At 48.0% G+C, this 24870-nt stretch overlaps 1 protein-coding gene across 1 annotated transcript in view; it reads left to right on the top strand.

The window, feature by feature from the left end:
- DNAH9 (dynein axonemal heavy chain 9) overlaps positions 1-24870 on the top strand; it is a 188722-nt gene that overhangs the window by 88431 nt on the left and 75421 nt on the right. Inside the window, exons 49-52 of the mRNA XM_040588011.1 lie at positions 5510-5770; positions 9912-10337; positions 13262-13381; positions 23436-23624. Coding sequence (XP_040443945.1) covers positions 5510-5770; positions 9912-10337; positions 13262-13381; positions 23436-23624 — 996 coding nt within the window. The remainder of the gene's footprint in view (positions 1-5509; positions 5771-9911; positions 10338-13261; positions 13382-23435; positions 23625-24870) is intronic.

Raw genomic sequence — 24870 nt, 5'->3', positions numbered from 1 at the left:
CTGGAGGAGCAGAAGTCATGTTTGGTATTGGAAAGGAAAAGGGAAGAGGTGTGTGTCCAGTCTCTGCTCTTTGAGTGGTAACCGTGAAAGATCACAGTCAGTAAGATGAGACAGGGATCCGGCTGGCTGTGTGCATCTTCTTTCAATGGTTACGTTGCAGCTGCAGTGACAAAACAGCTTACAAGGTACAGTGAGATCAGTGATTTTTGGGGCTGCATCCAGAAAATCTACAATAACTTCAGCAAGAATCCTCTCTTTCAAACTAAACAGAGTATCCTTTTAAAACAGGGCTGATGCTCATTTTTTCTTGCATTATGCTATCCATCTTTAAGGAAAACTAACGTATGTCTGAAAGGTAGATTAGCTGTCCCCAAGTCCCTCTGCTAGTGAACAACACTGGCCGTCTTGTGGTAATGCCTAGGTGTTCTGAATACTTCACAACCTCTCTGCAGTGACACAAGCTGCATTTCCAATCTTTGCTGTTTACATCTGTTGCTAAACTCCCATTTTTCTCTCTATTTCACATTCTGTTTACTCTTACAAATGTTCACTTATGAGCCTCTACTGTTTCAAACGGGTGTCTCCTGAAGCTGCTCCAAAGAAATGCAGGGGGCTGATGTGGGTGAAGAACTAGCAGGTTCAACCCCTTCCATATACATGCTCTGGGTAGTCCTGGTGGCATAAATCATATCTGTCACGCTCAATAGGATACATGCCTTTCTGGAGGGTGATGTATGGGCTTTATTAGTGCCTCTCAACTCTGATAGTCTGCATCTCACTTCGAACAGTTGCTTCCCTCGTGGTGCAGGACAGGCCTTTGCAGGAGGGGAGTGGGTGCGTTTCATGTCCCCTTTGCAGGTTTTAGCATCTTCTTTGTAAGGATGCAGCTGAGGTGGAACAGCCAGTAGCAGGGAGCACCTGTCGCAACCAGGGATGCCTATGGATGTAAATAATTTCGCAGCTGTGGGGTGCTGCTGTTTTTGCTGATGCCCCAGTGGTGGACAAGTTGGGTTAGGTCTGTCTTTTATCGGGAGCAACCAATATGAAAGTAACTTTTTGAGAGGAAACGAGTCCCTGTAGCATTGGTTAAACATGGGGACCCTTCTGTGTTCTTGGGGAGTATCTTCATGTGGGTGTTCTGTTGGCAAAGTTTTGCTGATGAGCTGCAGGACAGGTGCTGAGCAGTGGTGGTGGAGTGGGGAACAGATGGGAAGCCCGTGGGTTTCCATGGTACCCCACAGGGTTGCGCAGGTTTTGCTGTTGCAAGAAGGAGAAAAGAACGCAAAGTTCATACCCTGGGTGGAGTAAGGCTGGGGTGAGAAGCGCCTGTTTGAGAAATTGTTTAAGATGCAGAGCAGTGAGGACAAATATGTCAAATTTGAATCTAAAATTAGCGCTGGGGGCCTAAAATTAAACACCTAAACTATCAGATGTACGCATTAGTCAAAACTGCTTTTGATTTGAAACCAGAGTGTGGCTATTTAGCAGTACTGGAAATTGTACCAGAATGTTCAATCTTGGATATGGGTTTAAAAGTCTGAACTTCACATTCACCATACAAATGATTGGTCTTGGTGCTGAGGAAGTGACAAGTCCTGTGTCTCACGTGGGTGTGTCACCTCCAGATTGTGTTCATGGTGCTTGGAAGTGATATGCTGTGGCATTTTTTTATTTTCAAAGCAGAGGAGGATGATTTTGATACCTGGTTATGCCCTAGGTCTGAGGACTAGTGCTCCCACCATCAGCATTCTCGAGATTCCTGCTGCTTGGATGCCATGACAAGTTAATTATGAGTTTTATGTATTTCTATAAACTTTGCAGTGTTGCCTCAGCATGAGGGGGGTGTTGTGCAAGTAGTTGCAGAGTACTTTTTGTCTTAGCTGTTTCATTTTCAAATTAATCTCTCCCCCTTCCTTTTACTCTTCTCCCCGCAACCTGCTCTTCGGTTTTGGTTTGTTTGGGTTTTTTTCTTGGTTGGGATTTTTTTTTTTCTTTTTTTTTTTTTTTTTTTCTTCATGATCTGGACACCTTGATACCCATTGACCAACTTTTATTCTAAATAAATGTCTCCCATTAGCTCACATGCCCCACCGTCTTTCCCTGAGGACAGTGGCTGTCCTCAGTACTCAGAAAAGCAGAAGCCAGCTTCCAGTTATTAGGACATAATAGACTTGGGAAGATGTGTGGGATGAGTCATTTGTTTTTCAGAGTGATGTTCGCTATGAAGAGGTCAGCACTCTGTTTCAGAGCCCATTGCTGAGTAATTTTTAGGATGACTTTAGTTAATGTTGCATCATTGGATTCCAGATTCAAGTCTTGCTTGCTCTATCAATTAATCGCCGACCTTTGTGATGTATTTTGTGTTCTTGAAACAAGGCAGGGACAATCAGATAAAATGAGTCTTCTGGGAGTCTGCCCTCCAGGTTTTCTGTTCTTTAATAATTCTTCTTATGCGTCCTGGTGGGAAGCAAGCACTTCTTCCTTCCCTTTTGGAGTCACAGTACATTAACCTTGAATCTCTCCTTTGCTTTGCTCTTTCCCTTTCTACCTCACGTTACCAGTTGCTCATCGGATTGTCCTGGACTCAGAAAGCTGCTCACTGGTTTTTCACATTTCTTAGCACTGTTTGGGACCGAGTACTGACCCTTTTCCAGCCCATAATGATACTGTGTGTGCTAGGGCACATGCTGCTCACACGTACTAGGATCCATCTGCTCACACCTTGACCTCGTTGCTGTCCTGGTGTTGCCCATGGGCAGGTTAATAGTGTTCTCTCTCTGTGGGATGCTGTCATTCTGCAGGCCACCTCAGCCTTTGTACTGGCCATGCCAAAGAAACAGAAAATAGCTCTGTGTACTAACTGGCATCCTTTTTGGTTGGAAATCTCTTTTTGGTGTGAGAGAGGGGAAGTTTGGGTACCTTCTGGTAGTGTGACATTTGTGGAAAGAGGAGAACTTTTCATGCCTGCCTTTGTATCATTGCTCTGCCAGGGACGGCTCCACCAGTGGGAGCACATTTAAGGTGTCTGCTGTGCCTGTGCCTTCCCAAGGGCGGTGGTGGGAGGCCTCCCTGCTCTGTGGTTTCTCATCAGGCATTTTTATGTCTGGGCATTAGGATGTGTGGGAAGGGATGAGAAATGGACGTGACAGACTGCTTTTGCTGTGGATGGGAGTACAGCCTTAAGAGAAACTTGTTTGCTGCGCTGACGGGGTGAAACTGGAAGAGTAAAGTTCATAAACACACATTCCCTGTGCCACCCCCAGGATATCACTAAGGACGCTGGGTCTGGTTATTTAGGCATGGCTCCTGTTTCTCCCTTTCCACTGCACAAACACTATTAAATCGTCCCTGCTCAACTGTGAGTGAGCTTCAGCCTCATTGGGGAAACACAATCCTTTCCTTTCACGTTCCAAAATCCTGCTTGTGGGTAAGGGAGGCTGGAGGTCACCGTATCCACCCTAGATGTGGTGTGATCTATTGGCAGAGGGTCCAGCAGACCCCCCAGGACACACATCACAGCTCCAACCCGCATCCTTTCCGCTGGGAATTTAACACCTAACCCAAGCCCAGGTGGGCAGGGGCCTCCGCTGTAACTTGCAGGCTTCCAAATATTCCTTTCAGATAAAACCACACGGAATTTCTTGCTTTGTTTAAATCTTGACAACGTTATAGCAAGTCACCTGCCCTTCCCTTACTGCACGCGCTAGGCTGAAAGCAGGGTCGGTCAGGGCGTTTGTGCTCGCTGGCTGCGCTGGGGGCTGAGTTTACACCTGCTCATTTTGTAGCACTGCTGAGTGCTAGCGGGTTTTAATCCCTTGCTTGTTTTGTTGTGGTCATGTAAACCCCTAAAGCTGCCATTTATGTATGTATCCAGCACATGATTACTGATTTTTTGGACAGAAGGTCACAAGCCGTATCTGCCATCAGCGAAGCCTCTCACTTCCATTTCCCGCAATCCCTGAAGACGTGGAGCTGAACAAGACGCTGCGGCTAGTTTTCCGTCTGAAGGGATTATGTGCTCCTGCAGGCCCAGAGTCATTTGGATTTATAGTCATGTCTTTGTCCTGGTGAAAACGGCATTGTAGTGGCAGGCAGCAGGAGATGACGGTGGATGAAGTTCACAAAGTCTCCTAAGAAACTGCTCTCCACCTGAAGCTGACATCAATAGCTTCAGTTTATAAGATTGCAAATTGTGCTCTCTCTTCTGGTATAAAAATGGAATTGTCAACAAAAGCAAGTGTCTGACTTCCACGACATATTTTTATACAGGTAAAGACGTACCTCAAGAGCTCAAGCAATCCTTTGAGCCTGATGTCAGGACAGTGAAAATCTCGTGGTCTGCACAAAGCCTGTGTAAATTCATTGAAATGGGTGCTTTTAGAAAGAGACTTTCTGTCTTCGAGTGAGAGCTGGTGCGAGTTCCCCCACCACGCAGAGGCCTCAGCCTGCTGCTGGAGAGGGCTCCTGCCTTGCCGGGTGTGAGGAGCTGCCACCACTGCCATGCCTCTTGGCTGCTGCCTGAACAGGGGATCCCTTCTCGAGCTCATTTGACATCGCATTTTAAAGCCCCTTGAGCCTTGGAACTCTGGCAAGGGCTGTACCTGTCAGCAGATCCCAGCTGTAATCTTTCTGGTGTAAAAAAAATGCCCTTGCCACCCTAAGTCTGTAGGACCTGATGGCTGTGAGGAAACTGATGGGATTTCTGCCTCTGCCGCGGGGTAGGGGATGGAGGGGGTGTGTGGCAGGGGCAAGCGGGTGGCTTTGGCAGCGCTGGGTCCTGGGGCACAGGCCCCCTTGGAAGCCTGCACGTGGCAAAATACTGTGTGCTCTGTTCTGCTGGCGGCAAGGTGGAGAAGGAAAAGCAGGAGCAGCTGAATTGTAGCACGTCATCGCCACTGCAAAACACACACGCGCACAGCACATGCATGCCGCCTTTACCAGGGATGTGATGTATCATCAGATCTCATGTTCATGGATGTATTTGGCTTTATAAGGAGAGAAGCTTCCTGCAAATCCCTGGTCTGTGGTGAAGTTCCTGGGCTGTGCAAAAAATAATCCCAAGAATACCTGAGATGAAAGCTTCCACCTACTTCCCATTGGATCCTGCTCAAAGCAACGCTGGTGATGCCCTGGCACATCTGTCCGGTTTCCAAGCAGAGGCAGTGGGCAGGGAGGGGTGGGACACCCTCCTGAGTGGTTCATCCTGCTGGGGCTGGGTTCTCCCCGACCGGGTTCCTTACTGCTAGCAGGCTGCTCCAGTGTGTGCACCGTGCGTGTGGGCTCTCCAGCTGTGAGCCAAGCCACCATGAGCAGAGGAGAGCAGTGCTATCCCGCTAACAGCTAGAAATACTGCTTTTCTGGGCTGCCAGGGAATTGCTTGCTTTAGAGACAGGAGTTCCATGTGTTTGGGTACTGCTCAGCCCAGCTCCAGCGTGAGCCCGCGCTGCTGGGCAGGGCAGGGAGCAGGCTGGGGGGTGTTCATGCTCCTGCGTGTGTTTCTTCCTGCCAGGTGGATGAGCTGAAGGCCAAGCTGGCAGCCCAAGAGGTGGAGCTGAAGCAGAAGAATGACAGTGCTGATAAGCTGATCCAGGTGGTGGGAGTGGAGACGGAGAAAGTGAGCAGGGAAAAGGCAGTTGCCAATGAGGAGGAGCAGAAAGTGGCACTTATCACCCAGGAGGTCGAGCAGAAGCAGAAGGACTGTGAGGAGGACCTGGCCAAAGCTGAGCCTGCCCTGGCAGCTGCCCAGGCTGCTCTGAACACCCTCAACAAGGTAGGGTGATGGTTCCCATGGGAATCTGGTATCTCCCCTCTGCGTGGAGGGGGCAGTGTCATCTGATGGCCCCGGGTTTTGGGCATTATATTGACCCTCCTCCAGCTTCTTCCCAGCTGGTACCTACTTGATCCCTGGTGTAACTCAGAGTAGCCATGAGGCTGCACCACATTACCCTTTACTCATCGACATGGAGAGCAGAAGGAACTGAGGATGGTGTCTCTGCTGTTGGCTGGCTCCACTGCTTCTTGTCCTGCCCCAGGAGAAAGGGGAGGTCACCTTACTGTCACCCTCTTTCAGGACCCAGGGAAGAGTGTCTCGGGGGGATCGCCAGCTCTGGGCACTGTCTGCGGCTCAGACCTGCCTGCTATCATGGAGGAGGGCATGCAGGATTGGGGGGTGGGCTCCAGGGCAGGGGCACAGGCCACTTCTTGCTACAGTGTTTTCTGAGGCTGTTACCCCTGAGCTGTGGGGAACAAAGTGGTACGAAAGGAGACAGGAGAGGCTGCTGGTGCTTTCAGGGTGAGTGGCTGTCGGCTGTCTTGAAGGTCCTGTGGCAAGGAGCACGGTGCCCTGAGCTGGTCATAGTAGAGGTGCAGGAGGTGTTGCAGGACGGGCAGTGTGAAGCACGAGCACCCCTTTGTTTCAGTGAGCCGTTACTGATGCTGTTCGCTTGGGGTATTTCTGTGCAAGCACACAGTCAGCACTGTGGGAGCTGGAAAACCCCAAAATACCAACAAGGCAGACTTTCCACCCAGCCGCTCGGAGCCGTGCTCCCCAGCCACGTGGCACGGGGAATGCTGTGCGGGCAGAGCTCCTGTGACCCCACGGGCCATGTTGGTGAGTGCGGGGCTGGCAGTTCGTGGCTGCAGCTTGCAGGGAGCACGGGCATCCTCTGAGTTCCCACTTGACCCGTCCCCTGCTTTGGGAAGGGGTCTGTGATGGGAAGGCTCTGTCCCCCTCGGTCTGTGGCACCATGGGGTAGTGGCTTCCTGCTGCCCACGGCAAATGCCTTGCTTGGCCAAGGGGGGAGATAGGGTGGGGAAGGAGGAGCAGAGATCCAAAAGTGCAGTGGAGAGAGTGACTTCTTGGGCTCCTCCGGACATCTTTCCCTCATGAGGTCCCTGTATTGTAGGGACAGAACATGGTGACCTGAGGGTTTGGCCTTCTCCAGCTGTATTGGAGCTGGGTTTGCCTTGTCCTTTCTTTGTCAAAGGCGTTCTTCATGCCTCGTTGAGTTTAGGGAGCGCTTTTTGGTACCTTGGAAGGCTTTTGCTTCAAGGGCATTCTGGGAGAGTCCAACAGTTGGAGATGTGCCCGAGAGACACGTACCTGCAATTTATTTTGACCTACAGTTCCTGCAGCATCCTGGAGCGGCAGACCCCCCCTGCACAGGGCAGGGCAGCGGCCATGCACCAGATGCAGCTGGGAAGTCAGAGTTATTCCCATGATCACAGCAAGGCACGGCTCAATCATGCCTCGGACCACGGGTCAATTCCAGACCTGCTGGGGGACAGGAAAGCAACTCTGAGTCATCTGGAATGGGTTTGCTGTTTGATTAGCTTTCACGAAAGATGTGGCTTTGCTGCAAAGATGCGTTTGCTTTGGCTTTTGTTCCTGGAAGCAAAAGGATTGTACAAAGGGAAAATGTTTGTCTCTTCATTAGTTTTGGTTTCGTGTTGGAGCTGTAGAATATCTCATTAGGCAAAGATTAGGGAGAAGCTGGGATTTTCTCTAGGGACCTGTAAAGCAGCAACAGCAGAGCCCTGAGAGGCATGGTCTCCTCTACCTGCTGATCAGAAATGCGTCAGAGAGCTTGACCTGCTTGCTGACATGAATAATCAGCAATATTTATGTGCGTATATACAGTTTCTCCCCAATTATCTAAGTCATCTTATTTGGGCAGGACTGTTATATGCAACATTAATAGGGAAAACAGTGAGAAAAGCTGTTGAGTAGAATGCAGTAATAAATATATATAGCCAGCTGCCAAAGAGCTCAGTGAGTATGTGGATATGGGGACATTTCTGTGCCAGCGTCACCCGCTAGTTTAGAGGAACAACAGCCATGTCCATTCAGACTTGTATTTTTGGCAGGTAGGCTGTGTGGTGAGGGAAGCAAGAGAAGGTGCCTTTGCATTAATCCCAGGTGAAGGATGAGGGATACTGGTCAGCAGGCAGCCAGTTGCCTTTGGTGGGATGAGTTCTGCGGAAAGCCAGACTCGCTTGGATGGGACAGCTGCTCTAATGCCATGTGCCTCTGCCATCGCTGTGCGGGAACCTGGCTGGCACCCGCACCGTCCACGGCACTGTGTGCAGGTGACCTGAGATCCACACAAGTGAAAGGGCCAGGGAGGTTTTATTTCATTTCCAGGATTAACAGGGCAATGACCCAAGGGGTCAGCCTCTCCTGGCAGGCCAGAGATCCCACATGAGCTTTGCAGCAGGGGGAGAGGAGCGGAGCGGCACAGAGGAGTGTGAGTGAAGTGGAGGAACATCAGGCAGCCATAGGCAGTCCTGTTGCTCCCAGAGGGATGGAGCTATTGGGCGCAGCAAGGTGGGGGTGGCAGCTAGCAAGGTGTCAGCCTGTGGTGTGGGCAGCAGCTGTAGCCCACCTGAGGTCCCCAGGGCTGTGCAGCGGGTGACCCACGCATTGGGGCACACTGCTCCCGGGGGCACTGCCGTGCTGCCCTGCACTTCCACAGCCCCATGAGCTTCCAGACAGCCAGTTTCCCATCTTCTCCTTCCTTGCTGCTGGCTGCAGAGCAGTCTTGTGTTTGGTAAGGGATGCCTCAGCCCCGTTAAACTGCAGAGGCTGGTCTTCCTTCATTCCTGTCATCAGAGCAGCCACTGTTCTTTTGGTGTTTAGTATTTATCTATTTCGTATGTATCTACTTGGGGTTCTTCTTGGAGGAGGAGGACATGTTGGGGTGCTTGTCAGTGCTCATGGTTGGCTCCGTGTCATTGAGCATGTTAGAGACATTTTACACTGCAAGTGCACACACATCTCCCAAGGGCCTGCCTCTATCAGCTCGATTATTAACAAAAAAAATTTTGTTAGCAAAAAAACATTTAGGAATAGATTTGTAGCAGATACCTTTATCTAAAAAGTGGATGCTCAACAGTACCAGGCTATTCCACCTTGCTTCTATAGACAGAAACTGATAGAAGCAGAATATCAGAGAATGTAGATTAAGACCTAATCAAAACTGATAGAACCAGGAACTGACAGAGGTTCACAGATTTTTCTTAAACTGGTGTTGAAACAGAATTTATCCTTGTTTTGACAACAGCATGTCATTTGAGAACAGCTGATTTACCTGCGCTGGTTTTTCCTATGCAAAAGCTAAGTTGCACGTGCATAGAGAGAGGGTTTTAGGTGACAGCGGATCAAACCCTCAGCATCGCACTGTTGTCACAGTTGCAAGTGTTTTAGGAAATGTGTGCCTTCTCCACAATTCAGCTGTCTTTTGCTGATAGGTTAAGATCCATCCCACTTTAATATTAGGGATTAGCTAAAACTACCTGTGTTGGTAGTGGAGGAGGTGGGAACTCCACCTTGGACAAGGGTGGCCCCAGGGATTAGCTGATTCTCGTGGGGGGACTGCCCGTTCACCCCAGGGACCGTGCTCCTGCTGAAGGTGCTTGGTTCAAGTGCCCCAGTCTGGGCTGGACAATGGCCTCGTGGAAACATGGGGGCACACAAATCATTCCGCAAGACCTTAACGCATGGGTGTCTGGCACAGGGATTAGTTGAGCATGAAGGGAAGCTCTGCAAGGCTGTTCTAGAGGGGCTGGGGGCTATTTATAGAGGTTATTATTTGGAAAGGTTTCCTTTGTCCTTATTCTGATCTTCTGAGAGGGCAGAAAACCTCCTGCTCCTGGGAGCTGCAACACTGCAGCAGGGAAAGGGTGGGAGTCTGGGCAGGAGCGCTGTGCTGTGCTGGTCCTGGGTGGGATGTGAGGAGCTGGATGCAGGGAGCTGAGCACATGTGCTGTAAACATGCATAGCAGTGATTTAAAGGCAGCGATGTTTGGGCCAATTTATCAGATTGATAGCTTGGGAGCCTGACTCTATTAGTGGCAAAGTGAAAAGAAAGCCCATTCATTTTTGTCTAACAACCTTGTTTTCTCCTTTTCAGAAAAATCTGACGGAGCTGAGGTCCTTTGGGTCACCGCCTTCAGCTGTCAGCAATGTCACTGCAGCTGTGATGGTACTGATGGCCCCGGGAGGGAAGATTCCCAAGGACAGGAGCTGGAAAGCAGCAAAAGCTGCCATGGCGAGGGTGGACGGCTTCCTGGACTCCCTGATCAAGTTCGACAAGGAGAACATCCATGAGAACTGCCTCAAAGCCCTTCAGCCCTATTTGCAAGATCCTAAGTTTAAACCCGAATTTGTGACCACCAAGTCCTACGCCGCAGCCGGCCTCTGCTCCTGGGTGGTGAACATCGTGCGCTTCCACGAGGTGTACTGCGAGGTGGAGCCGAAGCGGCAGGCTCTGAGCAAGGCCAACGCGGAGCTGGCGGCTGCCCAGGACAAGCTGGCCAGCATCAAGGCCAAAATCGCTGTAAGTGCTGGCCCTTTGGTGGGACCCATCGCGCTAGCCCCTGCCTGGGGACAAATCCTCCACTTTCTCCAAAGCTCCTTCTCTGCACTCATGTATTTTTCAGGGTGGGGTGGGAATCCAAAGATCTGGTAGATTATAGTATTTTCTCTCCCTGTTATATTGCTGCTTTCTACATTTCATCTGTTCTTCTCCAGCCTTGCTTACACCTTAAGATGAAAGCCAATTACCAACTCTTATTATTCCTATCTGTTTTTTCAAATGCAGTTTGCTTCTACTCATGGTTCCTCAGAAAACTCGTTGTCTCAAACCAGTATGTTCCTGGTATGTTGCACAGGGGCAAGGAAGAGGAACGGGAGGCTGATTCAGAGTGCTGGTAGCATGGAGCTGGGCTGGGCTGGCTCCCTGTGCTCAGGCTCTGGTGATAGGCATGTTTTGCAGGATGATGACTGCTTTAGTAGGAGCCTAATAATTTGTCACGGCACAGCTCCCTGTCAGCATGTCTTGTGCGTTATCCTTATTTAGATTTTTACTACTTAAAAAAAAAGAAATTAAGAAAATTACTGAATAGAAGAAATTACTGTATAATTGGAATGCATTTGTACAGAGAGTAGCTTCTAGCTTTTCTCCTTTTCCTTCAGAAAATGATCTCTATGTTAAAGACACTGCTTTTCCCCCCACCTCCCTCCCTGGTCAACACTCGCTAGTAGTAAAGTGGGGACACCAGCGCAGTGGTCCCCACCAGCCCGTTCCTCAGCATCCCAGAACTCGCTGTTCTCCAGCTCCCTCCTGCTGCAGGCAGCCACTGCTTGTGCTCCAGACTCTGCCTTTTCTTAAGGTGCTTTGGATCTGGGATCCCTCTCTGTGAGTGAAGGACCCTCTGTGGCTGTGCTTTTGTACTAACACCACGGTTTGTGCAAAATCACCGTTAATACCCGAGGTGTGTGGGCAGCCAGACTGGCCTGGACTGAGCCCTGAGAGGGGCAGCACAGCCCCTCCAGCCGAGCTCCTCCACCTGCTCGTCTCTTCTAGCAGCACATCTTCGTGTCAGAAAATACATAACTCCCTTGATGCCTCCTAGGGATTATTATTCTTAAAGTGCTTACTACACTTTGTAACTAAAAATGTGAAAAATAAAGATCTCCAGAGCTCTCTGGTAGCCCCTTGCTGCTGCAGATGAAAGGAGGGCAGGGACAGCACCTGAAGCAGGGATGGATTTAGAGGTCTTTAGCCTCTAATTCTCCCATCTAAGATGTGAAATACAGTGCTGGGGAACCTTTATCGTCCCTTTATGCTGCTTGTTTCCAAAGCTTTTAATGTCTGAGCTTTTCTTTTGCCTTTCTTCTTCTTTTTTTTTTTTTTTTTTTTTTTTTTAAGAAGTGGGATTTTGTTAAAGAAAATGGCAATCTTTGGGGAGATTACTGGTACTCCACTGGCATGCACTTACAAAACTGATTGTTTTAGAAGAGTTTTCCCCTCTGCAGATGGATAATGATACATTGCTCAGCGTGGGGGTGGATGTGGAGGTATATCCTTGCTTATCAAGCTGGGATACCTTGGATAGCTTCAGTGATGTGATGCTGACTCATACTTGCTCACCACTGGGCGCTGAGCTATCATAAACCCATTTTATTAATAAATGAGACTATTCTGACTGTCAAAACTAAGTACCTTTCCCTCTGCTTTGTCTGCCTGGGAAATAAGGGTGCTATGAATCTGGGGAGGGTAGATGTAGAAGCAAGATGTACAGTCACAGTTGCACACAGATATTTGTGTGTTACTGTGGAGTGTCTGGTGTGGTGCTGCAGGTGTGATCTGTGCTTCACAGATCAAAGATACTTGTTCATCAGAATCGTGCTTCTGTGGTGGGGTTTGATGAGTGTATGTATGCACGTACATTCATATACACTCAGGGATAGAAACTTTTTGTGTTTTTAATTCCAAGGCAGGTCAAGGAGAGACTTCTTTGTGTTTTACAGTATCCAGGAGAGCTGCAGATATCCCTAATATAATCCTTTTTCATTTTCAGGTTTGTTTCTAGTGTGTAGCTCAGTGTTAAAATGATTTACAAGCAGTTTAGCCTTAAGCGGTTTGCATTGGGTACAGATAAAATCAATTATTACTTCTCTTATCAGAAGTGAAATGCTCCAAGTGCCTGTGGGAGCTGTTGATTTGTTTTAGACCAGAGCGTGAAGAGCTCAGCCCAAGCAAAGGGCTCGGTCTTTTTTTTTTTTTTTTTCTCTCCGGGTGGTTTGGCCTCTTTCTGCCCCTTGTCAGCCCAGAAGCACTTTGCATGTCAGATGGTCCCACCGAGTGCTGGTTGGGCTCCTCTGCAGGGGTGTCCCGTGGTGCACGCTGGGGTGGCTTCAGGAGCAAAACTCTTTCATTGACTTGTTTGTTATGTTCCCTTCTGGAAGCAGGGTGTGGGAGGTATGGCTTGGAGATGGTTCAAGCGTACCTCCAGCTGCTTGAGGAGCTCCTTGGGGATTTGAGCACAACTTGGTGAATCAGCAGAGCCTCAAGGACTGGACAGAGACCAAAGAGGCTGCAGCATCAAGAAATCTAAAATTCTGTTTTCTTAGCTGCCCTCCTCATTGCTCAGCCGTAGAACTGGTACTTGGCCATGTGGACCCCCTTTCCCAGTTTAAATTCACACCAGGGCAGAGCCCCAAATAAATGTTGTGTGTTCTTTGCCTCTGCCCTGTGCTGAGGGTGTGAGTTACAAGCATATAAAATAGCGCAGCACTTTGCGCCTCCACGCTGGCTCCTGACGCTGCAACATGGTGTAGGGGCTGTGCCCTGGCTGGCAGCCTGGGCAGCATGAGTTGTGGTGGAGCTTGGCCAGCCCTGCCTGCAGCGTGAATCGTCCCTCAATAAGGGTTTTCCTTAAAAGTGTGCTGGTATTTTCTCTTTTTTTTCATGTGCAGCGCCTCAACGAGAACCTGGGAAAGCTCACAGCCAAGTTTGAGAAGGCCACTTCAGACAAACTCAAATGTCAGCAAGAAGCTGAAGCTACAGCGTGTACCATCACTCTTGCAAATCGACTGGTGAGTGTCAGCAGATGCAGCCTGGGTGGCATGAATGGGAGGTATCAGGTGCTGCTGAGATGTGAACCATGTGCATGCAGTACGTTACATCCTCTCATTATTTTTTTTTTTTTTGAATACATTTCCTGCACTGCAGCAAGTTTCAGTAATAAAAATGATTTTGCACTGGCTGTTTGCATACATTAGGATAGGCACTGCTTGTATTTAAAGAGACTGGCTCTACTGTCTTCACAGGTCTCATCTCCTTTCTGTTACTTAAATGTGTGATGATGGGCCAAAAGTATATGACTGAAAAATCATATTTGTAAAAACAAAGACAGGAATATGCTAGCAGCTTTGTAGGCTTTGAAATGACAAAAAGTTAATAGTGAAAAGCTCGAAAAAAGCAGAGTATGCCAGCGTTATCAGTCCTTCGGCAGGCACAGCAATCTGTTGTCTCTTCAAAATGTGCAGCCTCCTAGTCCTCTGCGGGGGCAGTGCCCCCGTCACTGCTGCACCCCTAAGGGACAGAGGTGCTGGCCTCTTCGCTGGACCCCTGCTCGCATCCCATGCTGCAGTTGCCCTCAACGCTTTGCAGTTTGGCCCCTGTGCTGGCTGTTAGCTGGAGCAAACTGCTGCTTCCCCCAGGCAGGGGAACGGTCCAGTGCCTGAGCTGTGCCCCAGCTGGCGCTGGCTCTAGCACCTGGTTCTGCCACCTCAGGCTCCCCCCACACACAAAGGCAGCGCTGACAGTCGTCTCGGTGGGTAACCCCGTTTTTTTTATGCTTTTGAAACATCTGGCTCGCTGTGCCCGCAGGGAAGGCGCAGGTAGTGGTACGGGCTTCTCCGATACAGGCGCCGGCAGCGCACTCCCACCTGCTTCTGCCGAGCCCTTGGTGCAGAAGGTGCCCATCCAGCTCCGGTTTGGGTGCGGGATGTGGGCACAGCTCAGCACGTGGCTCCTGCCTGAGACCTGGCACGACTCACTGGGACGCCCAGTCCCTTTCCTCCGGCCACACAGCCTGGCCTGGTAGCAGCACTGGAGGAAAGGCTGCCATGCTACCTGTCCTCCCAGGGGAAGCCGGGATGTGTTCAAACCATGCTCTTTCCCAAGAGATTGTACCTGTGGCTCCAGGAGAGTGTCCTGCCCAGTCTGCAGCTATTCGGGGGTGGAGGCTGGTCTCAGTCTGTCTTGTTGAAGCTGCTTCTGCTGGTGGGGCTGTTGGCAGAATACAAAGGTATTTCTAGAAGTGGTGTTGGCTGCAGATTTCTCTGCTTGTTTTACAGGCTCATGACTGTGTTGGGCTGTAGTTTGTATGTAAAGTATCTACCTGTACCTATCCCAGCGTAGTTAGAGGAGAGAGAGCCAGACGGTTATGCTTTTTGCTTGGGATATGGCAAGTTGTGCTCAGTTCTCCATTGTTCTCCATTCCCTACTCTCAAATCTTCTTAGGTGACTTTCAGCAAATTGCTTTAGCCTGGGTTTTTCAGGGCTGTTTAGATTTCACGTGCATTTGCATGGGCACGTGAAGAAGGCTGTGTTTAGTGGGATATCGGAGTGCTCCCAAGAACTGCACAGTTCACCTGCTGCATGCTTAGGTAGTGGGAAACTCTGAAAAAAACCTTTCATTTTTCAAATTTAATCTCTGCGTGCCTCCTTTGGAAAGCAGGAGTGCAGCACGGCTGTAGCACAGGTGGCTGCTCTGCAGGCAAATGCAGTCGGGACCATGATATGCTCAGATATAAGGGTCGGAGACAAGCAGCAGATAAGTCCCTTCTTATACTGATTTAGATCTCCTATGCAACCACCAAAGGAGTTTTATGCTTTCATGTTCTTCAGGTTAAATCTCACTGAATACTTCCAAAACCTTTAATTAAGACAGGAAAAAAGTGTTTTCATTTGAAAGAGCCGTTTATGTTTCTGGGGAGATTTTTGCAGGATGAGTATTTCCCTGTGTCTTTCCATGGCCTAACAAAATCTTGTGTAACATGGGATGTGAAGGTAGGTTGTGGCTCTTGTAGGAGTCAGTAAAGACAAAATACAAGAAGAAAATATTTCATGAAAAAGAAACATAGAAATGATGGCTTCAATTCTTTTCATATAAATATGTGTGTGTAAGTGCATGCTTTACGCTGAATAGAGCTTAATTTTGCTTCGATTAGTACCATTGTAACAAACAGAACATGATTTCTTCAAGGTGTCTGCTTAGCAGGTGAATTCTTGGCTTAAAAGGTGACTTTTCATTCAGGTACAACTGATATTCTGATAAGGAAAAATTGTAGAATTTGGGAGGGTCTTGGCTCAGCTGCATTACCAAAACTGGTTTTGTAAAACAAAAGTAGCAAATACTTTAGTAAAATAGATTGTCCCTTGTGATATTTGTTCCTACCTGATTTTTTAAGATTACTAATTTCCTCTGAAAGAAAATATTTTGATTCTGAAATCAAGACAAGACAGAGGAATCAAGTTTGAGAAAAACTTTCTTTGGTCACAGTTGCGGTTTTTGCACTGCTGCATGCGTTAGCCTGCGGTTCAATAGCACCGAGCTCGTGTCACGGGCGGTACGGTCTCAGCGAAGCAGCGGGAGTACGTTGGTTTTTAAGCATGTTCTTTACCTTGCTCGTTAACTGGGACTGCTCCTGGGCTCAGGGTCAGGACCTGCTTAAAAGCAGGACTTGTTCAGGTGCTTTCTGGCGCTGGGCTGTCCCCTTCGCTGTCCGATACCTCGGGGTGGTTTTCGTTGTTTAGGCGCAGTCTCGGTGATTCACTTTGTGTAGCAGTTTAGCTGCGTTGGCTTCAAAGCCTCCCTGTTTCTTGCCTCTTGAAATGTTTTGGATGCACTAGTGACAGGTTTGGAAAGAAACTTTTCCTGTCCAGGCTTTGGGACAACCACAGCAACAAACTTTGAAATCCTGAGACCGTTAAAATAGTGACGAAAGGGTTATGGGCAAGCTGCTTTTCCCACTCTGCTCTCACTTGGTGTGTGAACGAGGGCCAGCTCTGCCCAGCCACCAGTGGGTGACACTGGCCACTCCAGTTATTTCTGTCTCTTACATATGCTTGAGAATGTTTTGGTGACCGGCTTTCAAGCCTCTCGTTGAATCAAACTGAAAATGGTAAAAGGAAAAAGGAGGATGTGTTATCGTGCAGCCTGGGTGGAGGGGGGTGGTTTGATTTTCTGGGCAGATAAAGGACTTTAAAGTAGAAAGCCTACACCTGAGTGAATACAGCTGTTATTTCTGTCAGCCTTTTGCTGAAGTAGATAAGCCATTTTCATTTAGACTGAATTTGGATGTCCGCTCAAGTACGGTGTATATTGCTGCTCCATGATTAGTCATGTCCTCCCGTGCTCATGCAGGTGATGTCCAGGGCGGCTGGAAAGCAGTTTTGCTTTGTGTTTGAAAGCGTGGAGAGCTTCCCCAGGCTGCCTCTGTCTATGTGCATAGATGAGACAGGCTAAACGTTATTTCCTCCATAGTCTGTCTGCTAATGTTGTTGTCTTCTGCCCACCGGCTGCTGCTAGGACGCACTCTCCCCAGGCTGAAACACCTTTCCTTTCATCATTAGAGAAAAAGCAGGGCCAGGAGGAAGCAAATCTCTATTCCTGCATCTAGGACCACATAAAACTGAAGTACCATATGACTGGCACAGTCTTTGCAGTGGTGAGGAAGATGAGTGCTGGGCAATGCCCTGGATTCCTCTAGAAAAAAAGCAGCGTGTTTTTTATTGATCCCTAGCTGGTAAACATCATCTGCCGCACTGGGGCTGGGTAAATTTTTCAGCCTGATAGTCACAGGCGTTGATAAGAGATAAAAGGCTGAGAGCCTGGGGAAGCCAGTGTCAACCCTGGGCTTTTATAAAGCAAAGAAGGATAGAGTGGGACTGTTTGCATTCTGTTTTTTTCCTATGGCTTGCTGAGAGATGGATATACCCATGTACACACAAACACACAAAACATGCTTGAGAGAGATATTGCACTGAACAATGTGTGCAGTCTAAAAAAAGGGTGCAACAGCAAACAAGGGGAGAAACCCAGATATCTGTCCCATTCAGTGTCTGCTGTGGCCACGTCTCCAAATGCAAAGATTTGGAAAAATATTTGAGTGTTGCTTGGAGCTCTCCTAATGCTGAACATAGGCTCTTAATCATCTTTCTGCTGCTTTCTCACTCCCAGCCCTCTTAACCCTGCCCAGTTTCTGTGCCAGAAAACCACTGGAAAAGGTGGAAAAACATAGCAGTCCCTTTAGTATTGCATGAGCCACCTGGAGAGTGCTTCCTGCAGGGACCCTGTGTGGCTGTTGTCTGGGGACTGGAGCGGGGGGGGCTGTCCCCTTTGCTTCCCAGCCGGAGGCTTGGAGCGGTGGCGGGTTTGCTGGAAGGGTTTCACCTCTTGCTGCCACGCTGAGGGCTCCAACTTCTTACTAGCGTGGAACTTTCTGCAATGCAGCCAGAAACGTGTTGCACAGACAGCTGCCGGCTCCTGGGGTCAGTTAAGCCTCAGGACCTGAGGCAGCATAAGCCACTGATGGGCAAAGGAGTCTGCACTAAATCCAGAAACTCTCTCTTATATCATGTGGGAGGCGAGCACAGGCTGTTTGCTCAAACTCCCGCCTGGAACTGAAGTCCCTGAACGGACACCCCTTAGTCTCCTCTTTGGAGCTTTAATGGGGGAGAGCGTCGCTCTTGCCAGCCTAGTTATGAGGAGAGAAAAATAACTCTGGCTTCTCATGCTGCTGATGCTGCAGCATGTGCCGATGCTCCGTTACCAGGGGTCTCTGTTTGCTGTGGGTCATATGGAAAACAGTGGAAATCATTAGGATCAGGGATGATTTAAAAGTCTGGGCAAGGCCAAGGTTACTTCTACCGGTGGAAATTATTAGAGTTCAATGCAACTTGTAGGGAGAGGAGGAGAGAAGCACTCTGTCCCTGTGCAGTCGGCGCGCTCTGCCTGCGGCTGGGGTATGAGCTACAGCATTTGTATTGTGGTTTAGCAGACAATCCGTTCGCTTAGAGGAGTTCCTATTTAGAGGTGAAATCTTATCATACCTTCCATAAGACAGAGAGAAATGCTGGAGGAGCAAGGATGCTGCATCCCAGGCCATGTTGGTTACATCTCCTGCCCACCCCGTGGCCTGGGAACAATGTGACTGAGACTCCGTTGGGTTCCTTGAAGTTCCCACCAGGCATCAGAGCTGAGGGAGCAGCGAGCACAGGCAGCTGCAAACACAGACAGAAGCAAGTCATGTCAGTGCCAGCTCCACTAGCTGTTTTTAAAGGCCTGGTTAGAAAGCACACAGCTTGCTAGTACTGCTGTCAAAATTGGATCACTTTTACAGTGTATGCAAGGAACTACTTGCATCCTAACTGACTCCTGTGCAATGCACACCATCTCCTGTGTCATCTCTGGCTTTGATCTAGGAATAGATCTTGACAGCCCTTACTGATGTGCAATTTATTTGACATCCAAGATCTGTCATCTGTGTGGCTGTGGGTAGAAATAAGTTCCCAGACTTTGAAATTAACACATTTGAGGTTGTATGATGAATACACCTAACTGAGCACAGATAGCATTGCTTGGATGGAAAAAATGAACCGAGGGGATGAAGGGAAGCCAAAGTTTTACAGTGCCTTTGGATGACTTAAGAAAGATGCTCCAGGATACAAGGGACAGGGACAAGGGAATATCTAGGGATTTGTGCACCAGAAAAAGGAGGCTGGCTGATGGGTGGTATTTGGGAGTGGATATGTGCTAATGTGGCAGATGAAATTTAGTGATGACAAATGCAAAATAATGCATACAGGGAAAACTAACTGTAATCATGCGTTTACATTGATAGGTCCTAATTGCACTATTACCATGCACAGAAGAGCTCTTGGAGTTGTTACAGAGAGTTTTCAGAAACAGCAGCGTGGTACTTGACTGGAGGAAGAAAGGCAAATTGGATATTAGTAATTGTTAGGAAAAAAATCAGGAAACAGAAGTTAAACAGTCATTGTATCAGATCTGTTGGTGCCTACGTCTCACGTGCTGAACACAGTCAGGTTACCCCATCTCAGAATGCTGTAGGTGACCTAGAAATGCTACAAAAAAGTATTTAATGGCTTCCATATGTGAAGAGAGGCAATAGATTAGAACTCTTCATTTTGGAAGAGAGACCGTGTAGGAGGGGTGGGTGTGACAGAAGCCTATAAAATCATGAATGGTATGCAGAAGGTGAATAGGGAATGATTGTTCACCATCCCTCATTATCAAAGCGGTAAAGGTAATCAAATGAGATGGCTTTTAGTTTGCTACTTGCTAAATAAAAAGAATTCCAATGACTTCTGTGATCTGAGGTGGGACCTGGGATTTCTTTAAGGTACTAAAACTGGCGGTAACGTGTGACCCAAGCAAAGGAGAAATAAAGACCTCTAAGATCTAAATGGATAAAAAAAAATAACCTCAAGAAATTAATTAGGGGTATGTAGACATTCTACAAGTATTAGAAAAATCAAAGCAATAAAGATGACTTGGTCTTAGAGGCTACGAGAGCAGTGAGAATTGACCCCAAGGAGGCTGGAGGGAAGATTTCAAGGTACTTCATCTGTAAAGACTACGAAGGAAAGGTGGAGGAATTGGACATCTGTGCACTGTTACTGGAGTTGAGATTAAGGATCATTTATGATTACGATCCTTACAAGTAACTGGTAACTTAAAAGCAGTGTTTTGCTTTTTTTTCAACAAGTAGGATTGCATAAGAACAGATATGGGGGCTGGGACGTGGGTCTGTCCAGCTTCTGCTGCACTCCAGCAAATGCCCAGAACAGAGGAGGAACAGGGCAGGTATTCCACATGCTGTGCCTGATCCTTGATATTTCCCAGCTGTCAGATGGCTCTGCTTGAATGTATGTGGGTATACATAAGGCAGACCTATAAGACTGAGAACATAAAAATGGGAATTCCCACAGATAAAGAGGAGCATGACTGTAATTGAAATAACTGGATGGTCTGGATAGGGGAACCACAGGAACAGGATGAAATTCAGTAATGCAAGAAGCAGGCACTATGGATTTATAGCAGATTGTCTCTAAAGCAGGAACACATCACCAGCAACCGGTGAGGATTGTTTGAATCTATATATTCAGGCTTTGTCCTACGTGTTGTGTGGCCTTAAGAAAGGCAGATGTGGTCCCAGTCATACCAAAAGCAGGCTTTCTAGTGAGGCGAAGAGAAAATCAGCACAGGCCGAGATCAGCAAAAGGCACTGGGGAGACCTCTGCAGCTTTGTCAGTAGGGTGGTGGTTGATCTTCATGAAGGAGTCACTCAGCTGGAGTGGTTTGGGGACAGATCTGAGGTTGACCAGGGCAAAGAAAACCCGCAGCCTCTGTTTCTGCTCCTGGAAGGAGCCAGGCTGCCCAGGAGGCAGTTTTCACTGGTTCAAAGGGGCAGATTTATCAAGGCAGAAAGGTCATCAGAGCTGGTTTTGCAGGTGTCTATTAGTTCTTGCGTTCATCAGAATGATCTGGATTAGATGGTGTGTAAGCATGTCACAGAGTTTCCCAGCAATACAATTAAAGAACAGATAGAGACTGTCTGTAAGGAACTGTAAATTCCTGGGTGGTGCAGGTATGAAATGCCAAGTAGATAAATGTAAAGCAATGCGTACTGGCAAAATTAGTTTTTACTTTACATGCCCTGTAAGTGATGCTGAGCTAGTTATTATCATTCGGGAATGAACTGATGGGGTTGAGTTCTGTGAGTATGTGAGCTCTGTGCTCCCAGAGGCAAAGAAAAACCTCAACAAACCCAAGCTGGAATTGAATGTTAGGGTTTGTTAGGAAAAGAAGAGAGAAGAAAACCATAGAAAAATCACAATCTTACTATATAAATACATGCTAAATAAATCTCGAATGTGCAGCTGTACCTCCGCCCCCTCTGCCGTACCTCAAAGGAAATAGTGGAATGGGAAATGGTGCAGAGAAAGTAACAACAAAAAGAAACCGGATAATAAAGATTACATCATGCGGTAAGGATAAAGATTGCAAGGACAATCAAAAGGCTTCTTCTGTGTGAGGAATTATTGAGTAGGCTAAAGCTCTTCAACCTCCGAAGGAGACAGCAGATGAGGTATTAAGGGCTTGAAATCGTGAGTGGTATGGAGAAGGTGACGTGAGCACAATTGTTTGCTGTTTTTCCACTGTGCAAACAGGTTTTAGCAATTGAAAAGTTCAGGCAGTGCATCAGAGGCTGTAATTTTTTTACAGAAGGCCTGCAGGTGCCCAGGGGTGGGTTTGCTATCCACGACAGCTTAGTCCCAGGAAGGAAAAAATCATCAGTGGCTCTTAAGCACAAAGACACAAGCTCTGTTTCAGAAGGTCCTTAAACCTCCAGTTGTGGGAGGCTGGGGGATGATGTCAGGAACTGTCACCAGGTGCTTGTTTGTCCTGGCCTCCCAAGTCACCTGTCGAGGCTGGTGCCAGCAGCCCAGGGGCCAGGGGACAGCTCGGGTCTGGCCTGCAAGGCTGGTCCTGGTGCTGGGGCTGTGTGGTTGAGGGAAGGAGATCAGCTCCTGGGCTTAGCCAAGCAGAGCCCATTCCCTATGACGTACTGGCTGTTTCCAAAAGCATCTGGAGGCACACGAGGGAGAAAGGAGAGCTGTCTGTGTGAGAATCCATGGCACAAACCGGCCAGGAGTAAATTTGTGCTGGAAATGAGAAGGTGATTCCTAACCCTCAGAAGGCAGCAAAAGTCTGCTAGAAATAGGGCTTGGCCAAGCTGGAATGCATGATGGTGGAATTCAGTGAGGATCTGAAGGTGGTACCTGCGTTCTGCATATCTGTTTAAGGTGGCAAAGTAACACAGTTTAGGGGAACGAGTTATTTAAGGTGTTCATAAGGCTTCTCACAGGGGTTGGTGTTAGAGCTGGTCCTATCTAACATTTAACAGTGGCCTGGAAGAAAGACACAGTGTCGTGTTAGTCATGTTTGCAGCACCCCTTCTTTGAAGAGGTTTGTGAAAGTGAAGGATATAGAGGAATTTTTAAGGAAAATGAGAAATACGAGAAATAACCCCAAGGTCTTGTGGACTGTATACTGAAGAAGAAAGCTAGAAAGTGCTGGCTGGCCCTGGTACCAGGGGTCTGGGAGCCGGGGGCATCTGTACGTTAGGTAGATGTTTCCAGAACACCTTGACAACAGGAGAGATTATGAATTTGACTGTGAAGTTTGGCGTTCTCGATCTCAAATCCATGAGTCCAATTTAAAACTGTTTTGGGTTTTTCTGGCTTGTGAACCTTGAAGAATACATTCCATTGATATTTCCAAGGGGTGTTTCTCAGTTAAAGCAAGCTGAAGCTTTTTTCTTTAAAAAAAGAAAAAGCCGCGGGTGGGGGGTGGGGTGGGTGGGAAGTGTCTGGGTATCTTTTATAATCACAGGAGGGAGCGAGGGACCAGTGGTACCCTGAAAAGTACCAATGTTCAGAGAAGTTGTCTGTGCATGTAGAGATACCTTCTTTCACAAGGAGATGCTGTCCCCTCTTCAAAGCTGGTAAGCCTCTAGTTGGACTGTTTGTGCATTGGCAGCTCATGAAAAATGTCTTTGAGGAAGTGTTTTCTGCACAGAGCCTTAAGCAAAAGAAAAATGTAGACCCAAGGGAGTTGTGATCAAAATCCCATCTACCTGGGGTAATAAATTGTGTGGAACAGCTGAAGGTTGTGGCTGTTGGAGAGGAGTGCTCTGTGTGAGAGAGGCTGTAAGGAGCTGTGATCTGTGGCATTAAAGCAATTAACAGCTGATGGGCTGCCTCAGACATCCTTATGCAGATATCTTTATGTGAATTCCTGCTGGGGAAGTGATGGATCCTGCCTTCATGATTTTAGAGGAGTTGTGGAGCAGACAGCTGAGATTTGACTGCAGGGCCAGTCTTTCAGTGAATGGGGCAGTGGGCGTAGCGGAGCAGCCTTTGAATGTTTCCCATCCCCAGGCTTTAAACTTTAGCAAATGGCAATTGATGTCAAGAACATGGGTACCGCCAGGTCCTGAGGTATCATTTAAAGAACCACCCTAATTATCGATTTGACTTGGGAAATTGTAGGTTGGCGGGCTCGCCTCTGAGAACGTGAGATGGGCTGAAGCTGTGAAAGACTTCAAGCAGCAGCAGAGCACCTTGTGTGGAGATGTCTTGCTGATCACTGCCTTCATCTCCTACCTGGGCTACTTCACAAAGAAATACCGTCAAGACCTCCTGGATGGAATGTGGAAGCCGTACTTGCACCAGCTAAAAGTAAGCCCCGATTTCTCTGAAAAGCTGCTGTTACTGAAAATAACGTGGCTGTAAATTCTGATGTCCACAAATGAGGGGTATCCCTGTGTCCCCGCTGAGATGGATTGAGGAGAAGGATATAGTCCCACTCGAGTTACTCCTCTCTGGGGAAGGCGTTGTGGTGTCCTTGCTCCGTGCTAGGGACCTGCTTCTTCCATCTACAGAGGAAAACCCTCGATGCAGCAACCCAAATGTGGAGCCTGGTGCTGATGCTGTGCTGTTATAACCAGGCACAGGGATGGCTTAAGAAGGAGAGAGAGGCCATGGAGAAGGAATTGTTTGGAGCCGGCAGAGCTCACTGCCAGCCCTGTAGTAGGCTTGGAAAAACTCCAGATGGTTCCTCATGCTGAACACAAGCTCTGTTCATGCTGGCCAGGCCTCTCAGCTGGTTTTACCCATGTCTTGCTGTTTGGACCAGATGGAGACCATCATGCTTCAAACTTGTTTAATATTTCACTGATTTTTAACAGGTCCTCTCATGCATCAGTAAATGCAAGTGCTCAGTCTCCTGCAGGATTGAGCTTGTGCACATCAGTACAGTAACTGGATATGTTATAAATCCTGGTGAAACAGCAAGAAGCTTTTAAATACACTCACAACGGAGCAGTGATGCCCAGGTCAAAAAGCTGAGAAAACCAGCAAGTTTCTTAGGATGAGAAAGGAAAAATTTCATTCTGCATTCCTTAATGCTTAGCCAAAAATTTATTTAAAGAAGGGAATATTGTTCCGAAAGTGACCTGACTGTTGTTAGACATTTCAAGGAAGTGTCTGTATTTCTAATGGAGAATCGAAAGCCCATTCTGCTCAGGTATCTGGCACAGATAACTTGCTGGTTGTCACACCCAGAAATGGCCTCCCATGTCAGAGAAGTGTTTCTGGAACGGCTAATGCTGTTTTGCAACACACCAGCAGGCTTACGAGGGTGTTAATTACATTCTTCCAAGCTGTTGTCTCAGTGAGCTTGTACAGGGCAGCGTGTGATCTGAGCCTGCTCGGCTGGGCTGTGGCCCTTCGGGGTGCTTAGTGCATTGCAGGCAAGAATTTTTGGGTTGCTTGCGTAATTTGTGTTCATTCACAACAGGATTGGGAAACACTTAAAACCGGATCAAAACTATCCTGTAGAACGGGAAGCCACTGATAAATATGACTTAGCAGTTTTTAATTAAGCTAACTTTCCTTTCTTCAAGTATTTTCCTTGCTTATCTCT

The sequence above is a fragment of the Falco naumanni genome, chromosome 1, assembly GCF_017639655.2.
Source record: "Falco naumanni isolate bFalNau1 chromosome 1, bFalNau1.pat, whole genome shotgun sequence".
Lineage (NCBI taxonomy): Eukaryota > Metazoa > Chordata > Aves > Falconiformes > Falconidae > Falco > Falco naumanni.
The sequence above is the reverse complement of the archived record's forward strand: the minus strand, read 5'-3'. Positions and strand labels throughout refer to the sequence as shown.